General features: G+C 38.1%; 1 protein-coding gene across 2 annotated transcripts in view; it reads left to right on the forward strand.

Annotated features, from left to right (window-relative positions):
- LOC148018243 (thioredoxin-like protein CITRX, chloroplastic) overlaps positions 1-12,879 on the forward strand; it is a 29,131-nt gene extending 16,252 nt beyond the window's left edge. Inside the window, exons 3-4 of one of the 2 annotated variants that reach the window (XM_087662259.1) lie at positions 12,313-12,405; positions 12,498-12,879. In XM_087662259.1, coding sequence (XP_087518385.1) covers positions 12,313-12,405; positions 12,498-12,614 — 210 coding nt within the window. In that variant the 3' untranslated portion in view covers positions 12,615-12,879. The remainder of the gene's footprint in view (positions 1-12,312; positions 12,406-12,497) is intronic. The other variant, XM_087662260.1, reaches the window with a different exon arrangement.
- The last annotated feature ends 5,846 nt before the right edge of the window (positions 12,880-18,725 follow it).

Consider the following 18,725-nt stretch of genomic DNA (forward strand, 5'->3'; position numbering starts at 1 on the left):
AATGATTAATTTTAGACGCACATTTTAATGTTTTTTGGGTCATAAGGACACTATTCGAGCTCCGTTTTCATTGTTTCTTGGTAGACAACTAATGTGTGATAAGTAGACATGATGTATGGGTGTATGTCAAAGCAATTGAAAACATGTATGATAGCCATAGTAGTAAAACTCATTTTAGATATATTTTCTTGGGCATTTTGAATGCTTTTTGATCTTGGATTTAAGTGGTGGATGCTTTGACTTGTTCACATGCTTGGATAGTGATTTGATATATTACATACTTTTGGCTTTTCTAAAATTGCAATTGGCATAATGTCGAAAACCGCACAATTTACTTAAATTGTCGGTGACAAACTAAGAACAACTACGGTGTATGATCTAGTAAGCACGAGGAAAAATGTAAGAAAGACAATACTTTGAACTTAACTAACTCGATTAATTATCACTGTGAAAATTGAGAGAGAGAGAGAGAGAGAGAGAGAGAGAGAGAGAGAGAGAGAGAGAGAGAGAGAGAGAGAGAGAGAGAGGAGACTTGTCTCTTTAAAATGATACATGTTCCATTCTAGATGCCACATATTGCTTTTTCTCGTTTCTTGATCATATGAAAGACTATTTTCTCTGGTTGAAGAATCTCCTCCTATTTATCTACTTTAGGTGGATTCTCAGTTATAGGTTTCAATGATAGAGGCTCTTTGTAAGGCTTTAGAAGATGGATATAAAAAGCATTGTGAATTCTCCAATGCTTTGAAAGTTGTAATTTATAACAAACATCATTAATCTTTTCAATGACTTGAAACAACCTATAATTTCTTGCTCCAAGATTAATGACTTGGAATGAAGGCTTGTTAGAGTCTCTTGGACGAACTTTGTCAAATTCAGCCACATCCAATCTCCTTGCAAAATCAAGTGCCTTCAATCCTTATGTGTTGCTTTCTTTTATTTTTCTTGAGATCTTTGGATAGCTCCCTACTCCTTCTACTTAGATAAAAGTTGCATCTATATCATGGATGAACTTATCGGCATAAAATATCTTCTTCTTTGTTTTGAGAATAGGTAGTAAGAGTGGTTTTCCATATATGATCTCAAATGATGCTTTACTTGTAGAAGTATGAACTGTGATGTTATAGGCATATTCTACCAAAGATAAATACTTTTCCTAATTGTTGGTTGGCTTCATGGCAATAGTACTTCAGTATATCTAATATTGTGAGATTGACTATCTTATCCACTTTGACAATCTGTTTGAGGATGATAAAAAGAAAAAGATAGCAAGCTTTCTACCCAAATTTTCAAAAAGAGCTCATGAAAAGAGTTTAGTGATTTGTGGATCTCTATCACCCATGATGGATTGTGGTAATCCATGATACTTAAAGATTTGTTGAATAATTATTCTAGCCATATATTGAGACTTGATAGTCTTTTTGATTGGAATGAAATAAGCCTGCTTGTTAAACCTATCAATAATAGTTTATATGCCATCATTGTCGTTTGTTGATTTTGGTAAGCCAAAAATAAAATCCATGGCAATATTTTTCTAAGGTTGATAAACTTAATCTTTTGGTACACAAGATATTCTTTGACAAATTGTTCAATGTCTCGTCAAAGACTTGGCCAAAAGAAATACATTTCCAATAGCTTGGTTGTGGCCAAAATACCATGATGAGTCATGTAAAGAGCAATATGACATTTTTCCATTACTTTAGACCTGAAATCTTTAGTAATGCATAACTTATTTTCCATCGAAAGAAATCCATTTTTGATAACATAAGAGTTTACTCTTTTACCAAGTTGTAAACTCTCCAAGATGATTTTAAATTCTTTATTAGAATCATACATGTCTGTTATACTAGTGAAATTTGTATGATGAATCATTGCCACTACATGAATCTAAGGTCTTCTTGACCGGACATTAGCTACCTTGTTTTGTTTCCTAGGAGTATGCAAATTTTCAAAGTTAAATTGAGCTAAATAATTAGCCTATCGAATATGCTTCTTAGAATCCTTGGTTGGTTGAAAAAATGTCTCAGACTATCACTGTCCGTCTTGATGAAAAATTTCCATCTAAAAGATAGTGTCTCTAATCTTTTAAAGCTTGAATAATCACCATTAACTACTTTCATAGGTTGTAGCATTTTTTTTTTTTTTGCATTTTGCAACCTTTTGCTTGCACAAGCAATTGCCTGCCCTTCCTAGTTTAAGATTGCACTAATAAAATCTCTTGAAGCATCACATCCCACAAAGAAAGATTTTGATAAATTAGGTATGATCAAAATAGATCCTTTGCTGATATAGAGCTTTAGAGCTTCAAAGGCTTTTTTCTTTAGTTTGATCGATTGTAATGCCATTGCTTTATTGGATAAATCATGGAATGGTCCAACAACCATTGCAAACCATTTAATGAATCTTCTATAATAAGAGCATAATCCCAAGAAATTTCGAACTTTATGAACACTAGTCAATCCTCACCATTCTACAATGCCTTGACTTTTTCTGGATCCATTCGAATCCCATCTTTGGGTACAATATGGCTTGTAGTGAATCTCTTCTAAGGAAAAATCACTCTTTTTGCAATTCACATAAAGTTTGTGTTTGTGAAGTTTTTGAAACACTATTTTTCAAATGTTATTTATGCTTTTGTTCATCTTTTGAATGAACCAAGATATCATTAAAGAAAGTATTTATAAACTTTCGATGTACTTTAAAGATTCTTTCCATCATTGTTTGAAAGGTTGCACAAGCGTCGGTGAGACAAAATGATAGCACAAGAAACTCATACAAACCAAAAGTTGTCCTAAATGTTGTTTTAAGAATATCTCGAGGAGGAATCCTTATCTGATGGTAGTTGCTCTTTAAGTCAATCCAACTGAATACTTTGGATCCTTTCAATCTATCCAAGATATCATCAATTCTTGGAATGGGAAACCTATTATGAATTGTAATTTTATTGAGGGTCCTATAGTCCACACATATGTACCAAGATCCATATTTCTTTTGCACTAAGAGGATAGAAGAGTGAAAAGGTGAGGAACTCGGTCTTATCAGATCCTTCTCCAAGAGCTTATTCACTTGCTTCATAATCTTCTCTTGTTGTCTTGGATTTACACAATAGGGTGGCCTATTTGGAGGTTGTTGGATTTTACTCACGCCTACGCTCACACAGGAGTGTTGGTGATCCGCACATAGGACACTGGCGCACTTTTTAATCTTCGTAAGAGAGGCTTTTCCTCCTAGTCATATTATTCTTTATTTGTGTATTTATGTTACATAGTTTGGTTGCTTACTGTACGTTATACAAATCCGTGTGAACGCATTTTAAGCCACCTACACAACCTTGAAGTCTAAGGATGTACTTCGTACTTTGTACTTTGTGTTACACACTTTCCAATCAATCAAGTGTCGAGCAATGACCACACACACACACACACACACTCTCTCTCTCTCTCTCTATTGTTTGCACTCTCTTCCAAGCTGAGCAGCTGTTGTCTATCTCTTTCAACAAGTGGTATCGGAGCCTTGACCACTTGGCAGCTGCCTTAGCTCCTCCAGCGCACTGTCGGCCAGCTCCATGCCCTCTTCGCTAGCTCCTCCAATTGTGCTGCCTACAGCTAGACTGCGCCGCCCGCCAGCTGCTAGCTCCACAGGTAGCTGCGTTGCCTTGTCCTTGGCGATGCCAGCGAGCAGTATTGCTTGCAGTCACCATAGGTCGCCGCCTTGCAGATTGCCGCTTGTCAGTCTTGCAGTTCGTCTGTCTCTAGCAGCTTCATCCATTTGTAGTGGCCACCCTTTACTAGTAGCAGCTCCACTTGCTTGTGGACAGCTCCGTTAGTCTTGCGATAGCTATGCTAGCTGTTTTGATAGCTCCAACTGCCACGACAGCCTTCTTCCAACTCATCCTCAGCTGTCATAGGTATATTTTATTATTTTATTCAAAATATCAAGCCAAAGTAAAGGACTTTTCCAAGGAAATGTAAATTTTTACCTCAACAAGTGCTTGAATGCACAAATTACACAAATTTACAGGCATTTGGGTAAGCAAATTTGGGTTTTTGTATTTTTGGCGGACATTGGCATATGTACTGAAGTTGTAGTCTGAAATTGATTGAAATCTTGCCCATTGGACGGTCAAATTTTGAGGCTTTTGTGTTTTTAGTACTGCTAAGCACTCTTATTGCATTGGACAGTGTGTTGCTTGTTGAAATCTGAAAAATTTGAGCACATTGAGGCAATAGTGGTCAAGTGTGACACGATTCACTTGATTACAGCTTAGCATTTACTGTAATTTTTGAAACTTTGTAGATTTTCAGGTTTGGGTCAGCTTTTTTTATTGCTCTTGTGCATTTGAAAGAGTGACATTTATCATGGCAAATCAAGGACAGAGTGATGTTTTCACTTATGTATCAAAAGAGGACAGAGTGATGTTTTCACTTATTCTGTGTGGTCCTTCATGATGAAGAATGTGCTTGTTGCAAAAAATCTTTGGGAGTATGTCAATGGGAAAGAAGTCCGTCTTGGTGATATGGCTCCTGCAACTCCTCCACAAGAAGGTTGTGGTCAAAGGCAAGCTTACATTCAGCCACCATCCCAAAGAATAGTTGGATAGAAAGCTTGGGACTCTCAAGATGCCTAAGCATTGTCACTTATTGCATTGGCAGTTTAGTGGTCTATAATCTTACATATTCAGTCTACTGCTATTTCACGAGATGATCTCTATGACTTTGAACTCTCTGGGACTTTCTTATTTGGCCTTTCATACGGCATTGAATCTTACAATGCGAATTTCTATGCAACCACTCACTTTTCTTCAGTTGATTAGCTTATTGCTGGAAGAAGAGCAAACAAGGAAGAATAGTGCGGTGGATGTTGTAGCCTCTGAACAGACTTTTATGGCAAGACAAAAGGGCAAGGGCAATTGGTTCAAGAATGCTCCATAGAGTTCTGGAAGTTTTAGGAACTTCACAGAACAAGAAGAAGCATGGGGACACACAAGCCAAGAACGGCAAGTGCTATTATTATAAAAAGCTAGATCATTATATCATAGAATGCAAAAAACGCATTGCTAAGGAGAAAAATGATTTTGGGATGTGAGTTTCAGATGCACCTTCTACTGCTACTGCTACAAAGTTTGCATCGTTTGTCATCGACTATGACTACTATTTTTATGCTTGCAGTTATGATTCTTCTTGGGCAAATAGAGTATTCAGCTCTACAGAGGATGCTAGCGCTTGGTTCTTTGACAGTGGTACTTCTAAACACATTATATCTCGTAGGAATTTGTTTACCTTTGTTGTTGCAGCTCTTGTTGGCAAATCAATGCAATGTGCCAACAATTCATCTAATCCTGTTAGAGGTGTTGGAGAGATTGTCTTGAATGCCATTGATGGCTCTACTCTCCGTTTGCAAGATGCTTTATATGTGCTAGGGATAAAGAAGAATTTGTTATCTATTTTTTCTTTAGCAAAATATGGAATGCAAGTCATTTTTAATGATGATAAATGCATGGTCAGGGATAAGAAATTCTTGACTTTGGTACTCATTGGCATATTATGTCATGGACTTTATGAGTTAGATGCTCATTTGGTTGATCAATTAGTTTATTTGGTATCTACTATTACTCTTGTTATGTCATTGGCAAAGTTATGGCATGCTTGCATGGGGCATGTGAACTATGGCAGTTTGATGCCTATACAGCGTACTCAGATGTTGGAAGGCTTACCTCTCTTGGAGAGACCTCCTAAGTATATTTGTAAGGGACGCATTTTGGAAAAAATGCATCGGTTTTCTTTTTCTTGTGATGTTTCTTTTAAAGCAATGGCCAAGTTGCAGATTGTGCATTCAGATGTATGTGGATCCATGCACACACAATCATTGGGTGGATGTTATTACTTCGTCACCTTCATTGATGACTTTACACGTTTTTGTTGGGTTTATTCATTGGTGAAAAAGTGAGAAGTGTATGATGCATTTTTTGCTTTTATTGCACTTTTGGAAAATCAATTTTATTGTGAGATTAAGACTCTCCGTTTGGACTGAGGGAGAAAATATGTATTCCTTGTTGAATAATTTTTTGAAATAAAGAGGCATTGCACATCAATATACTACTGCATATACTCAACAACAGAATGGGGTTGTAGAAATGATGAATCGGTCACTCATGGAGATGGCCAGATGCATGTTGAAAGCTAAAAAATTGCCACATAGATTTTGGATGGAATATTATGTATGCTTGTCATGTTTTGAATAGGTGCCCTACTAAGGTATAAAAAAATATAACGCCTTTTGAGACTTGGAATAGTCGTAAACCTTCAGTTGGTCACTTTCGTACTTTTGGGTGTCTTGCATATGCTCATATTCGAAAAGTATTGAGAAAAAAGTTGAACAATAAGGTTGTCAAGTGCACATTTGTGGGGTACAATAGTGAAAGCAAAGGGTATAGATTGTGTGATATTGTTTCCAAGAAAGTTTTTGTCAGTAAAGGGGTGGTTTTTGATGAAAAATCAGAATTATCTCTTGCTGGTTATGACACATAAGGCTGCAAACGATGTGTTTGAAGGACTGCTGCCTATTACTTTTGATGATACAGTTGGAGCTTCATTAAATGAACAAAATGTTCAGCTAGTTGCTCCATTAAATAATGCAGAAATTCAGCCTATGGTTGATTTGAATATTCAACAATATGTTGTTACTTTTGATGATACAGTTGGAGCTTCATTAAATGAACAAAATGTTCAGCTAGTTGCTCCATTAAATAATGCAGAAATTCAGCCTATGGTTGATCTGAATATTCAACAATATGTTGAACTTGAAGTTCATCAAGAGCATGTACATAATCAAGAGACTAGACATATGCCTAGATGGTACTTGCAAACTCTACAAGACAATCATTTGGATGCTCCTCTTGCTGGTCGTACTCCAAGATAAACACGTCTGTATGATCTTGGTAATGCTATGGAGTTTGTTATGGCAAAAAATACACTTGATGATGATGAGCCTGATTCTTTTGAGGATGCACTATTGAGTGTGCATTGGATGGCAGTAATGCAAGCTGAATATGATTCTATCATAAAGAATCAAATATGGGATTTAGTTACATTGTCTGTTGGAAAGAAAGGCATTGGTGCTAAATGGGTCTGTAAGTTGAAAAGAAAAGTGGATGGATCCATTGATAAGTACAAGGCCAGGCTTGTGGCAAAAGGCTATGTGCAAAAGAAAGGCATTAATTATGAGGAGACATTTACTCTTACATCCCGTATGACCACTATCAAGTGTATGGTTGTCTTGGTTGCCCATTATGGTTGGATTGTGCACCAACTTGACATTAAAACTACATTTTTACATGGGGAACTTCAAGAAGTATATTTTCCCATGGGTTTTGTAGTTGAAGGATCTGAACACTTGGTATGCAAGCCATTTGGTAAAGGTGTCCATATAGGGTAATTGAACGCATGGTCGAGGGAGCCTCATGCAATATCTGAAGCTTCAGCCATATTATTGAAGTTGTCCCATGGGAGTTGACCCCCGGTAGAATCTCTTTAAAGATACAATGAAGAAGAGTAGAATATGCATGGGCATCATCAGAATCCCATGTAAGCACAACTTCCTCATGGTTGTCTTGGTCCCCATCATTTGGAAGAGGAGTGGGAACAGTGATAGAAGCGTAGAAGATTGTTGTAAACAATAATAGATTGTACAGCACGAGAGAAAAGAGAACAAAAGAAAGCAGAAGAACAATTCAAAGGGTGAACTCGGAGATATGCTTGAAAAATAGAATCCATATACTAAACATGAGATAGTTGCATACAAGAATGAGTCAATGGTTGCATGCCACATGGGCGCTGGCATTAGCATTGGCATTGGCTCCCTCTCTCCAATAAGTCTTGCATGAGAATTTGCAATTGATGAATGACTATTGAGGATGGAGCTTTAATATATAGGCCAAAAATATGCCATAAATGTGATTAGGTCAGCCAACAATAAATGCTAAAATCACCATAATCATTGCATATAAAAAATACCTAAAATCACTACAATGTTTATGGGCCTCTAAACAAGTTACTTCTAGTATCGACCATTACGATAGTCCCACAAGGAGGTATTATTGTTGGGTAGTCCGGAAAAGCCAACCTAGTGGGAGGACCCAAGGGGAGGACCAATCTATAGTAGGTGCCACCTCTTGCTGCAGGGCTCATTGGAAATGCAATCCACACTTACTAGAGAAAATCAGCTCACTATTGGTGTAGAGGTCATGTGTTGAGATTGGGTTTGAATCCTAGGCCAATAGAGGAAGATTTTCAAAATTGGATAAACCGGATGTTATCCATCACCTCAAGGTTTTGGGGGCTAGAGCTTAGGTTGGTGAACTTGGGCACCACTAGGAACTCAACCAAGGTGTGACTCGAGGGGGTATCGGAAATGCAATCCACACTTGCCAGAAAAAAGCAGCTCACTATTGGTGTAGAGGCAATGTGTTTGGAGTCTTGGACTGGTTTGAATCCGAGGCCAATAGAGGAAGATTTCCATAGTTGGATAGACTAGATGTCATTCCTTAGCTCAAGGTTTTGGGGGCTAGATGGCTAGTCCAATTTGTGGGAATCTTCTAGTTAATCATACATTAAAACAAACAATACTTGGATAGGTGACCTCCCTAGAAGGGGAGGTGTAGAGCTCCCCACCCAGCTTCTAGTAGGGCCTTGTGTTTAAACGTGGGAGAATTAAATGCTTGTTGATTGAACTAATGACTTTGCAAGCATTGATTTGATTGTTGAATGGCTATGAACTCTTGTCAAATGGAGATGGTGTTGCTGAAAATACACTTGATGAATGGTCCTTATGGTGGATAGAACGAGAGTGGTCTTTGGGAAGTAAATGGGATATTGCAAAAGATGGGAGTTTGGATGTTGAAGTAGAAGTGATGGCTCATGTGTCTCCATGAACTTTTGCAACTGCAAAGAAAAACCTCACATGCATTCACTTCTCAATGGAGAGTGCTAATTGTCTATCCTGTACAGAAGACATGAGAGATTGTTGGTTTGGTAGAGGGATTGAACCCCAAGCAAGCTTGAAGTGTTGTTCTACACTTGAAGACCCAAAACCGTGAATAGATTATGGTGCAGGATTATTGTGAGTGCATGTGTTTATGTAGGCTAATATTTAGTTAGAAGATTGCTCCATGGGTTCTTCTGTTGATCATGGCTGATGAAGCAAGGAATCTTGAACCAATGAAGATGGAAAGAATTATCACTGCTAAGGGAAATTAGAGTCCAATCCAAGTAGCTATTGAAGAACATGGATCTCCACTGGATTAATACATGTGGCAAATGATGGATTTACAAACCTTTGGTTGTATCTTTTCAACTTGCTTCAAAGTTGATTTGCCGGTACTAGAAAAATGAGATGATGAAGTGAAAAGTGCAAATGACTTAGGGAGATAGGGGTGACCCATGTAAGCCAAGATTCTCTAGGTATGTCTTGACTTTGATGTGCCCTCAACAAAGATTGCCACAATCTCAATGCAAGAAGGAATCCTGCACTAGTTTCACTCGAACCTTCATACATATACCCACTCTAGTCATATGCGTCTACAAAAGATGTGGGAAGTACGGTGCCGAAGAGGTGCTCAAAAAGCCACTAGAAGTCAATGCTTCATAGCTAACCCTAGGAAGAAAAGAGTGATTGAGAATGTAGGATTGTTGTGGCATCGGTTGAACTACTCCATATTGAAGTCGCTGTACCAAGGACGATGTAAATGACCATTTCTTAATGCTACTAGGGAGTTCTTGATCAATTTCCTAGGATTGTTGGGGGGTGAAAGCTGTAACCATGAAGATCTTAAGGTCCAAATAAACTACCTCTGATGTGTGTGAGGGGTAGATGAGAAGAGTGGCTAGAGCCAAACTTGAAGCTGATCTTGAACGATGTCTAAGGTCAAAGATTTGGGAGGAATTGTCAGTCGTGCTAGTGTTGCATCATGAGGTTCCATTTGCGCTCACATTAAGCAGGACTAGTTGCCAAAGGAATCTACCAAAGAATGAGTCGTAAACTGCCACAAGGGAGGGAGGAACAAAGGTGAATGCTGTGCAGCAAGGGGAGGGAATGAAGGCAATGAAGGAAGAAAAGGGAGAAATAGTTTTTTTTTTTTTGGGGGGTGGGGGGTTTGGGAGCATGGAGGGAGTGGTGGGGTGGTAGCACGGGCCAAACAGGAATTGCAGCTGCTGTCTGGGGGCAGTAGAGAAGTAAGCAATGAGGAAGGAGGTGGTGGTGTGCTGGAGGTTGAGGTGGGGAGTGGTAGGCAGGAAGAGGAGGCAGCAAAGTAGAAGGCAGTGCTGCATGAGAGGCTGAGGCAGACAGGAGGAGATGTGTGCACAGCAGTGGAGGCAGACTTGGCCTTGTGGGGGGAGAGGGGAAGGAGGAAGAGAGGGGAGGAGGGGATGAGAAAGGCAACTGTCAAGAACACAAACAATGTCAGGAATATTGGCATCTGTATCGTATAGTACTATTTTCAGACAGTGCTGTGTTGTGTGGTTGGATTAAAGGGTCTTTTTCAGTTGGCCCGAAGGGGCCAGGGCTCCCTGCACCCTCTGAAAGTCAACTGGGCTCATCTGAGACCCTTAGGTAGGCCTAACTTCAGAGTCTTGTCAGTTTGTGCTACGGGCTCCCTGGACTGCTACAGCTGACTGGGCTCATCTGGGACCCTCAGGTAGGCCTAACTTCAGAGTATCATGAGCAAATATCCCAATGTATGTATTTTACTTCCCTTTGTTTTCAACTGTTCAGCATCATTAATTGCAGGGAATTGGTTTACATCATGCAGCATCGTTAGCTGTGATTCACTGAGCATCGTTAGCTGTGATGCAGTGAATGCATGTATGTATTTTACTTCCCTTTGTTTTCAACTGTTCAGCATCATTAATTGCAGGGAATTGGTTCACATCATGCAGCATCGTTAGCTGTGATTCACTGAGCATCGTTAGCTGTGATGCAGTGAATGCATGTAATACTATTGGTAGCAGGAAAGTTTTTGATGCTTCAGTGACGTATCTTTTGAAGTATCCAAGTGTTTCTGGCTCAAGCCCCAGGCTTCTAAGAGGGATCTAGAATTTCGATATTCAGTGGGATCTAATGGATAAAAAGAACAACGATAAGAAATATCTTGGAAAAAAGAATCAGTGAATAATGGAGATGGAAGCACATGGATGCTGCTTAATTTTTTTTTGTGCGTAGATGCCGGCAATGTTTACTGTCACGTTTGCCAAATTGATGCCCTAAAAGCTATAAAATATCGGGACTTTTTCTCGTTTCTTTATTTGGAAAGCTCTGGCTTTCTGTATCTGCTCACAGTTCTCCTGAATGGTATGCTTCCAACCATAGTTGTTCTCAGACGTGTCTGAAAGAAATTTCAGACGTTTGTAGATGTCTGGAAAACACATTTTGGACTTGATTTTTTTCCATAAAAATTTTGCGAAAATAAAATAAAAAAAGCTCCAATTTCAGGTCACTTTTGCCTGTTTAGTGGTCCTAAGTGCACACAGCCTGGAAATCGTGGTTCCTGACTGAAAACGACTGAAAATCCCTGCATGAAGTCCACAAACTGGGGGAAACACACCTGCCTGCCTGGAAACACTGCTACCCCCAACTTTTTTACCAGCGGGGAAGATCTCTCTCTCTCTCTCTCTCTCTCTCTCTCTCTCACAGCCTTTGAGCAGTGCAGTGTATTCAGCCTGCACTGTCACTGTTCACAGCCTAACAGCTGAAAGCTGAACTCTGAACTCTAAAGTTTGAACATCGAAGAAAAGATCTTCTCTCTCTCTCTCTCTCTCTCTCTCTCTCTCTCTCTCTCTTTCAGTCTTCAAAGACTGCTGTGTGCAGTGTAATCAGCCTGCACTGTTAAAGCTGAGCTGTGAGTGTGTGTGTGTCTCCACACATAAAGTTGAAGCTCAAAGGCTGAAATTTTGGATTTGGAAATTGGGGCTTTGCTGTTATGAAAAGGCAGCAAAATTTTATGGCCCAATGTCTTTGTCTGACACTAACAATGTTAAAATATGTTTAAAAATTAGGATCACGTATGATTCAAGTCTAGGGTCTGAATCATACCCAAATCATACTTTCATACGTGTTTTGACATTTGATTCATGAAAAAACTATGCTTCCAACTGTGTTTTATATTCAGTACTTTGTGTGGAATAATCAATGCTTTGGGTGGTGGAACTAGTCATGCATGTGAGATAGGTTAGCAAAATCATTTGTTTGATCTTTTGCAATGCTTGCTCAGTATCTGCTGGAAATCCGAGGTATTTGAATTTTGAAACTAATGAACAGGGTCGTGTGCAGCTAGCTGCAGAGTATGGTGATACAGTGACATTTCTTAAGGTGGACACAGATGAAGAATTTGAGCTTGCGAGTCAAATGCAGGTTTGTCTTTCTACAAGGTTCTCTAAATGTATTGTTTTCACTTCTCTTTTTGCCGATTGAGTAAATGGCGTCATGGTCATGCTGAGGTTCAGATTCAAGGATTACCAACCCTTATATTTGTAAGTAAAGATGCTGGAAAGAATGCAATTCGTACAGAAGGTTTGCTACCTGCAGATATCATTCGCAGCATAATTGAAAACGAGCTGTGATGAAGCTCAAATTGTGATATTGTTTCCTGCACAGGAGCTACTATAAGTTTGTTGAAAATCTTTTGACACATCTCTGATTAGATCAACACAGACTTTTTACTTTTATGAGATGTAACTGGGCCGAGTGATATTTATGTGTTGGGACATAGTGGAAGTTCTTGTGTTAACATAATCATTCCATGGGGCAGGCAGCTAAATGTGTGTAGTGCACAAATGTAGACACTCTATCTTTCATCTTTTTCTTTTATATACCTTATTGAAAGGACTCCCATCTTTCATCTTTTTCTTTTACATATGCTATTGAAAGGTTTTGAGGGGGTGCTGCATGGGACGTGGTGCATGTTGAGCACCACCTCAAAACCTCTCTCTCAACGTTGCAGTGGTTAGTGACACGATCTTGACGGTATTACCATGGTTCTCACGGAGCAGTGTACTACTATGAATGAAACATGAACTCAAACACGAACACAAAATATGCCAAACACAATGTATAAAATGTTTAAAAAAACACAAATGGAGACTAAAAAAAGTGAATGGATGAATGTTGTAAATAGTCTAGTAGTAGACGGCAATAGTGGACAAGTCTCCAAGGGTTGTAATTGACGTGGTGGCAATTGCTTGGGGTTGGTCAGCCAATTGAAGATTGATGACTTCAGATTTGCAACTAAGGGATAAATTGATTGGCTAGGTAGTCTCTAATTTATAGATGTAAATCCTTCCAAAGTTTTGGTGTTGGCTTATGGGATGGAAACTTTGATTGTCTTTGAGTTTGGGGTTGTTTTAATGAGCTAATGAAGATTTAGTATGTGACTTCTTTTTCAGCTTTAGATCTTCTCTTTGGCCCAAAATTAGAATAAAAGTGAGACTACAAGTACAGCTTAGCTCATAAGTTTCTTGAGATGTCCCATCCAAAGTAGTTAAGGTGTCAACTCGAGAGTGCATGTTGGTTGTCCAAGAATCTATTAAGATTATAAACACAATGGTTATCTTATCTTGGGAGGCCAAAAGGTCAAAGTAGAGAGGCTAAGGCATTGGATGAAGGGTACTCATTGGTTGTTGAATGGTTTATTAAGAATTGTTTTTGTTTTTGTTTTTTCGGTTTGAGTATTTTTGCACTTGCGGGGTTGGGGGGAGGGAGGGATGGTCAAAAGACTACTCCAACACTTTGTGGGCGGAGAAGTTTAGGCTCTCTCTCTGTGAAAGAACTCGTGTGTCTTGGAATGGCATTATTACTATTGAAGGGAGTTGAGATTGGTTTGGGAATGTTATATTTGGTATGGGTAAAATACACTTAGTTGTGGATGGTGTGATTTTAGGTGTTGATCTAATATAATTGGTCTTTTAAGTGAATTGTCATCTACATGGTTGGGTTTTTGGCAAATTGTACAATTTCATTTTTTAAAGATAACTAACGCATGAAGGGTCTTTGTGAGGTTTGGACTTTATAATCCTCTGTCTTTGAAAGGAGATTGAATATTGGTATTCAAACATGGTCCATGCTTAGGATCAATTGGGAGGGTGACAAGGTCCAAATGTGTAAGTGATTCATAACACAAGAAGGGGACTCATGAGCTCCTCAATGGAGTTGACTCATTAGCACAAGAAAGGAGCTTGTGTATTTGAGCAATCGAGGAGGGTAGTATAGTGTGCAAGAGAGGGGTTTTCTCACACAATACAACCATGAGGTAGAGTGATGTGCTTAGTGGATATGGAGATGCATAGTGGATGGGTGTCATTTGCGATAATAAAGCACTATGATGCAATGTGGTATATCTTTGAGTGTTTCATAATGGCCTAAGATAGCCTAAATATACATCAAAGACTATCCAAGCTAAGATATAATAATCTATGGTAGGTCTAAGAGAGAGTTTTAGATAGTTGCCCATGCATAACTAAAGTAGAAGTATATACATAATTAGACTTGCACAAAAATGGATTGTGTGAACTTGCCTCTAGGATTGATCAGCGGAGTGGTCCAATAGAGATGAACCTTATGAAGGAGTTATTGGATATGGACATGGATATAGATAGATAGATAGATAGATACATAGATAGAGGGGCAATAGTTTCAGTGCCAATGGAGTAGAAGTATAGGAATATTAATTATCAAAGGGTAGCAAGTTCAAGGACTTTCGAAAAGCCTCAAACTTCTCACTAGGGAGTGCTTTGGTGAATATGCTTGCAATATTTTCTTGTGTAGAGTTATACATTAAATTGATCTCTCTCAAATAATCTCTTTGATACAATAGTAATATACCTAAATGTGTTTTGTGCGAGAATGAAACACATGATTTTATGCTACTACAATAGTCCTCTAATTGTCATAAAAAATGGACGTATGATGGACCTTTGCAATCTTGCATGTTAAACCTATGTAAAAGCTTATCCACATACTATGGCTATGATACGATAATGCCATGTTGATTTTGGGTGAATTTAATTTCCAAATAGTAGTGCAGGTGGCCCATATATGACATAGTGAATGCATGTTTTCATTTAGCCTTGAAATTTGCAATTTCATTCTCTTTAGGTTTAGTGAGCGGCTTGTCATCCACATAAAGAATGGTAATTAGCAAGTCTCCTCCTTTATTCTTAGTGTATAGAGTGGGAGCAATTAGACTATTTTTGAATGCTTTGTTGGTTAGAAATAATCAATTTTAGAGTACCAAGAATGAGGAGCTTGTTTGAGACAATAAAGAGCCTTATGCAAATTGCAAACCATGTGATATTTTTCCTTGATGACAACCTTAGAAGTCATGATACAAACATCCTCATGTAAGTCTCCATTCAAAAATATTTCTTAACGTCTTGTTGATCTACTTTCCAGCCATAATTTACATCCATAGCAATCACACATCTCATCGTACTCATACAAGATGTAGGAGCAAAAGTTTCCTCATAATCTATTTTCTTTTGTGCATAGCCTTTTGCTACTAACCTTGCCTTGTACCTGTCAATAGTGTTATTAGCCTTATGCTTGAGTTTAAAAACCCATTTCATACAAATAGCCTTCTTAGTAGATAGTAAATTTGCAAGATCAATGTAGATTTAGTTGTAATAGAGTTAAACTCTTCTTGTGTGGCATGCATCCAATGTACATCTTGTTGAGCTTCGTCCAAGGAAGCATGCTCATAATTATCTAGTAGTGAGTTCACAAACATACACTCAATACAACCATGTACTTCCATAAAATCTCTTACATCATGTGTTGCATGCCTAGTAGTCATTTTTGTATGTCAAGATAAGAGAGTATCGATTGTATTCTCTTGGATCATGCGTAACAACCATTTAGGGAGTGTTTTGGTTGCATTTATAATAGCCCTTTCATACTACATTGTATTTGCACTACTGCATGAGGCAAACCTTCATCATAACCTTGCTGTTTGAGAGCATGTGGTGGAGTAACAACTGCTTGTATTATGTTTGTTTGGCCATTTACAATAGGCATGGGCTTCGAAGAAAGTGGTAAAATATTCTCAAAGATATCATCGATGTCATGGGTGGTTGGCATTTGATACGGATAATGAAAAAACACAACATTTTTAGCAAACATGACATGTTGATTGATAAAAACTTTCTTTGTGCATGGATCATACAATTGATAGCCCCTGTTCTTTGATTGTAGCTAGTAAATATGCATTTTATAGTCTTGCCATTGAGCTTTTCATGAAGCTATTTCAAAACATGTGCATAGGCTATGCATCCAAACATTCAAAAGCAATCAACTTTGGATTTCTTACCATGCCAAGCGTCAAATGGTGTGATTATCTTTAGTGCTTTTGTGGGTACACAATTTGATTACATGATTTGCACATTGAAGGCCTTCTAGTCGAAACTTATGTGATAACCTCTTGCTTTTCAACATACAAGTCATCTCCATAATTGTTCAAATTTTTCTTTTGGCAATACCATTTTGTTGAGGTGTCATTCTTATAATGGCATGATATATAATGCTATTTTTAAGCAAATGTCTCAAAAGCACGAGTTATGTACTTTCCCCTCTCTTTTTGGGTGAAGATCCTACACTTTCAAGCCAATTTCAGCCTTAAGTTTTGCAACAAGATGGTTAAAATGCATAAACAAATCACTTTTTGCTTTCAACATGTAAATCTAGGTATACTAAGAGTAGTCATCAATGAAGGTAACAAAATAAAGATGACTTTGAAGTGTATGTGTCCTCATGGGAGCACATACATCGGAGTCAATAAGCTGCATTTTTCAAATAACAAGCACTATACTATCCTTTTTGAAAGCAAACCTATGCATTTATCCCAGAATACGTTCCTCGCATGCATGAGGTGGGGTCTCCACTAGAGGCAATGCATCTACCATCTAACAGCTATGAAGTATCATCAAACTACCAAAATTGATATGTCCATAGTGGGTATGCCATAGCTTTACATTTTGCATTGTGGGTGAAAGACTACTAACTGTTAGAGCATCATGAGAGTCTATCATACAAATCTAATAAAAAGAGACCCTTTTATAGGGTGCCGAATAGCTTGAGTGGATAATCTATCTCTCTATCTCCGAGAATGTAGTTGTCATCCTAAAAAATGACCTAAAAGCCATGCTTATTAAAAGCAGATATAGAAAACAAATTTTTGTAATGGTAGGCACAAATAAAACATTTAGAAGCATGAAATTGAAACCATCTGCAACAATAATGGTGATTGAACCAATGCCACATAAATCATAATTGCTATTGTTTGCACATGTAACACACTTTCTAAGGAGGGGATGAATGCAAATAGGTAAAGAGACACTTCGAAGTGATATGCTTTGATGTCCCATTATCAATATAATAAGTGTGCTGCTTTTTAGCAACATTGAATGTTGAATCAACCATTGAAGAATCAAAACTGCATGTAAGAAATCCATAGTTCTCATCCACAAAGTTGGTCGAAGCATCACAATTAGTAGATTTGATGGCCAATATCCCTTGGATAGCCAAATCAGAGTCCTTTTTATTCTCTTTGGTCAAGTGCTTCTTGCATTCATTAGTATAATGACCAAGCTTCTTGCAAGAGTGATATTTTTCCTTTTCCTTGGACTTTTTAGTGTCTTGGACAACCTTATTTGATGGTTGTCCAGCATTAGCCTTTTGCTAATTTGTGTGACATTGGGCACATTTGATAAGATTTGTGACAGTTGGATACTTGCATTTTAATCCTGTGGGGGTTTTTTGGTACTCAGCAAAGTACATACTATACTTCACCATTGAAGTATTTTGTCGTTGATTTCTATGCATAATTGAGAGCATGGCATGGTAGAGAGAGAGAGAGAGAGAGAGAGAGAGAGAGAGAGAGAGAGAGAGAGAGAGAGAGAGAGAGAGAGAGAGAGAGAGAGAGAGAGAGAGAGAGAGAGAGAGAGAGAGAGAGAGAGAGAGAGAGAGAGAGAGAGAGAGAGAGAGAGAGAGGGTAGTAGTTTCACACTCAATAGATGCAAGTGCTAGAATGATGAATGAAAGTAAAATAGATCTTAAGTATGTTGGACCTATCTCTAGCTCAATTAGAGTTAATTTAACTTTAGAACTATTTCTAGAAGTGGTGATGCAACTTATGAATATAGTTGTGTTGACACTACAAACAAACAAACTAAAACATTGGGCACTACTTGTAGAATCGACAAATTCTAGTAGGAGTATGAGATGAAGAGATGGACCTTTGTGAACGATCCCTAGAAGAAAGGTTAGTAGATGGAACATTGTCCTCCAAATCAAGACCATAATGCCTCATTAGAGTTTCTAGCAGGAGTATGAGATAAAGAAGAGATGGGCCTTTCTGAATGATCCCTAGAAGAAAGGTTAGTAGATGGAACATTGTCATACACATCAAGACCATGATGCCTCAATAGAGTTTTCATTGAAGGAGGAGTAACCTCAAAGAATATAAGAGAATCTTGAGATGGAGTGGTTTAAATATTGTGAATCAACACATGACATCTACTAAGTGTAATCAATAATAAACAAAGCAATCCATGATAGCCTTAGATAACTTTTTAGAAGAGCATTGCCTTTGATACCATGTGAAGAGATTCTAGGGTTTGGAAAAGAAAACATAAAGTGTACAACCGTGATTGAAATGTTGATAACTCGAACATAACAATGAA

This window comes from Lygodium microphyllum, chromosome 21 (assembly GCF_053477565.2).
Source record: "Lygodium microphyllum isolate KBCC chromosome 21, Lygodium_microphyllum_v1.1.10, whole genome shotgun sequence".
Classification (NCBI taxonomy): Eukaryota; Viridiplantae; Streptophyta; class Polypodiopsida; order Schizaeales; family Lygodiaceae; genus Lygodium; species Lygodium microphyllum.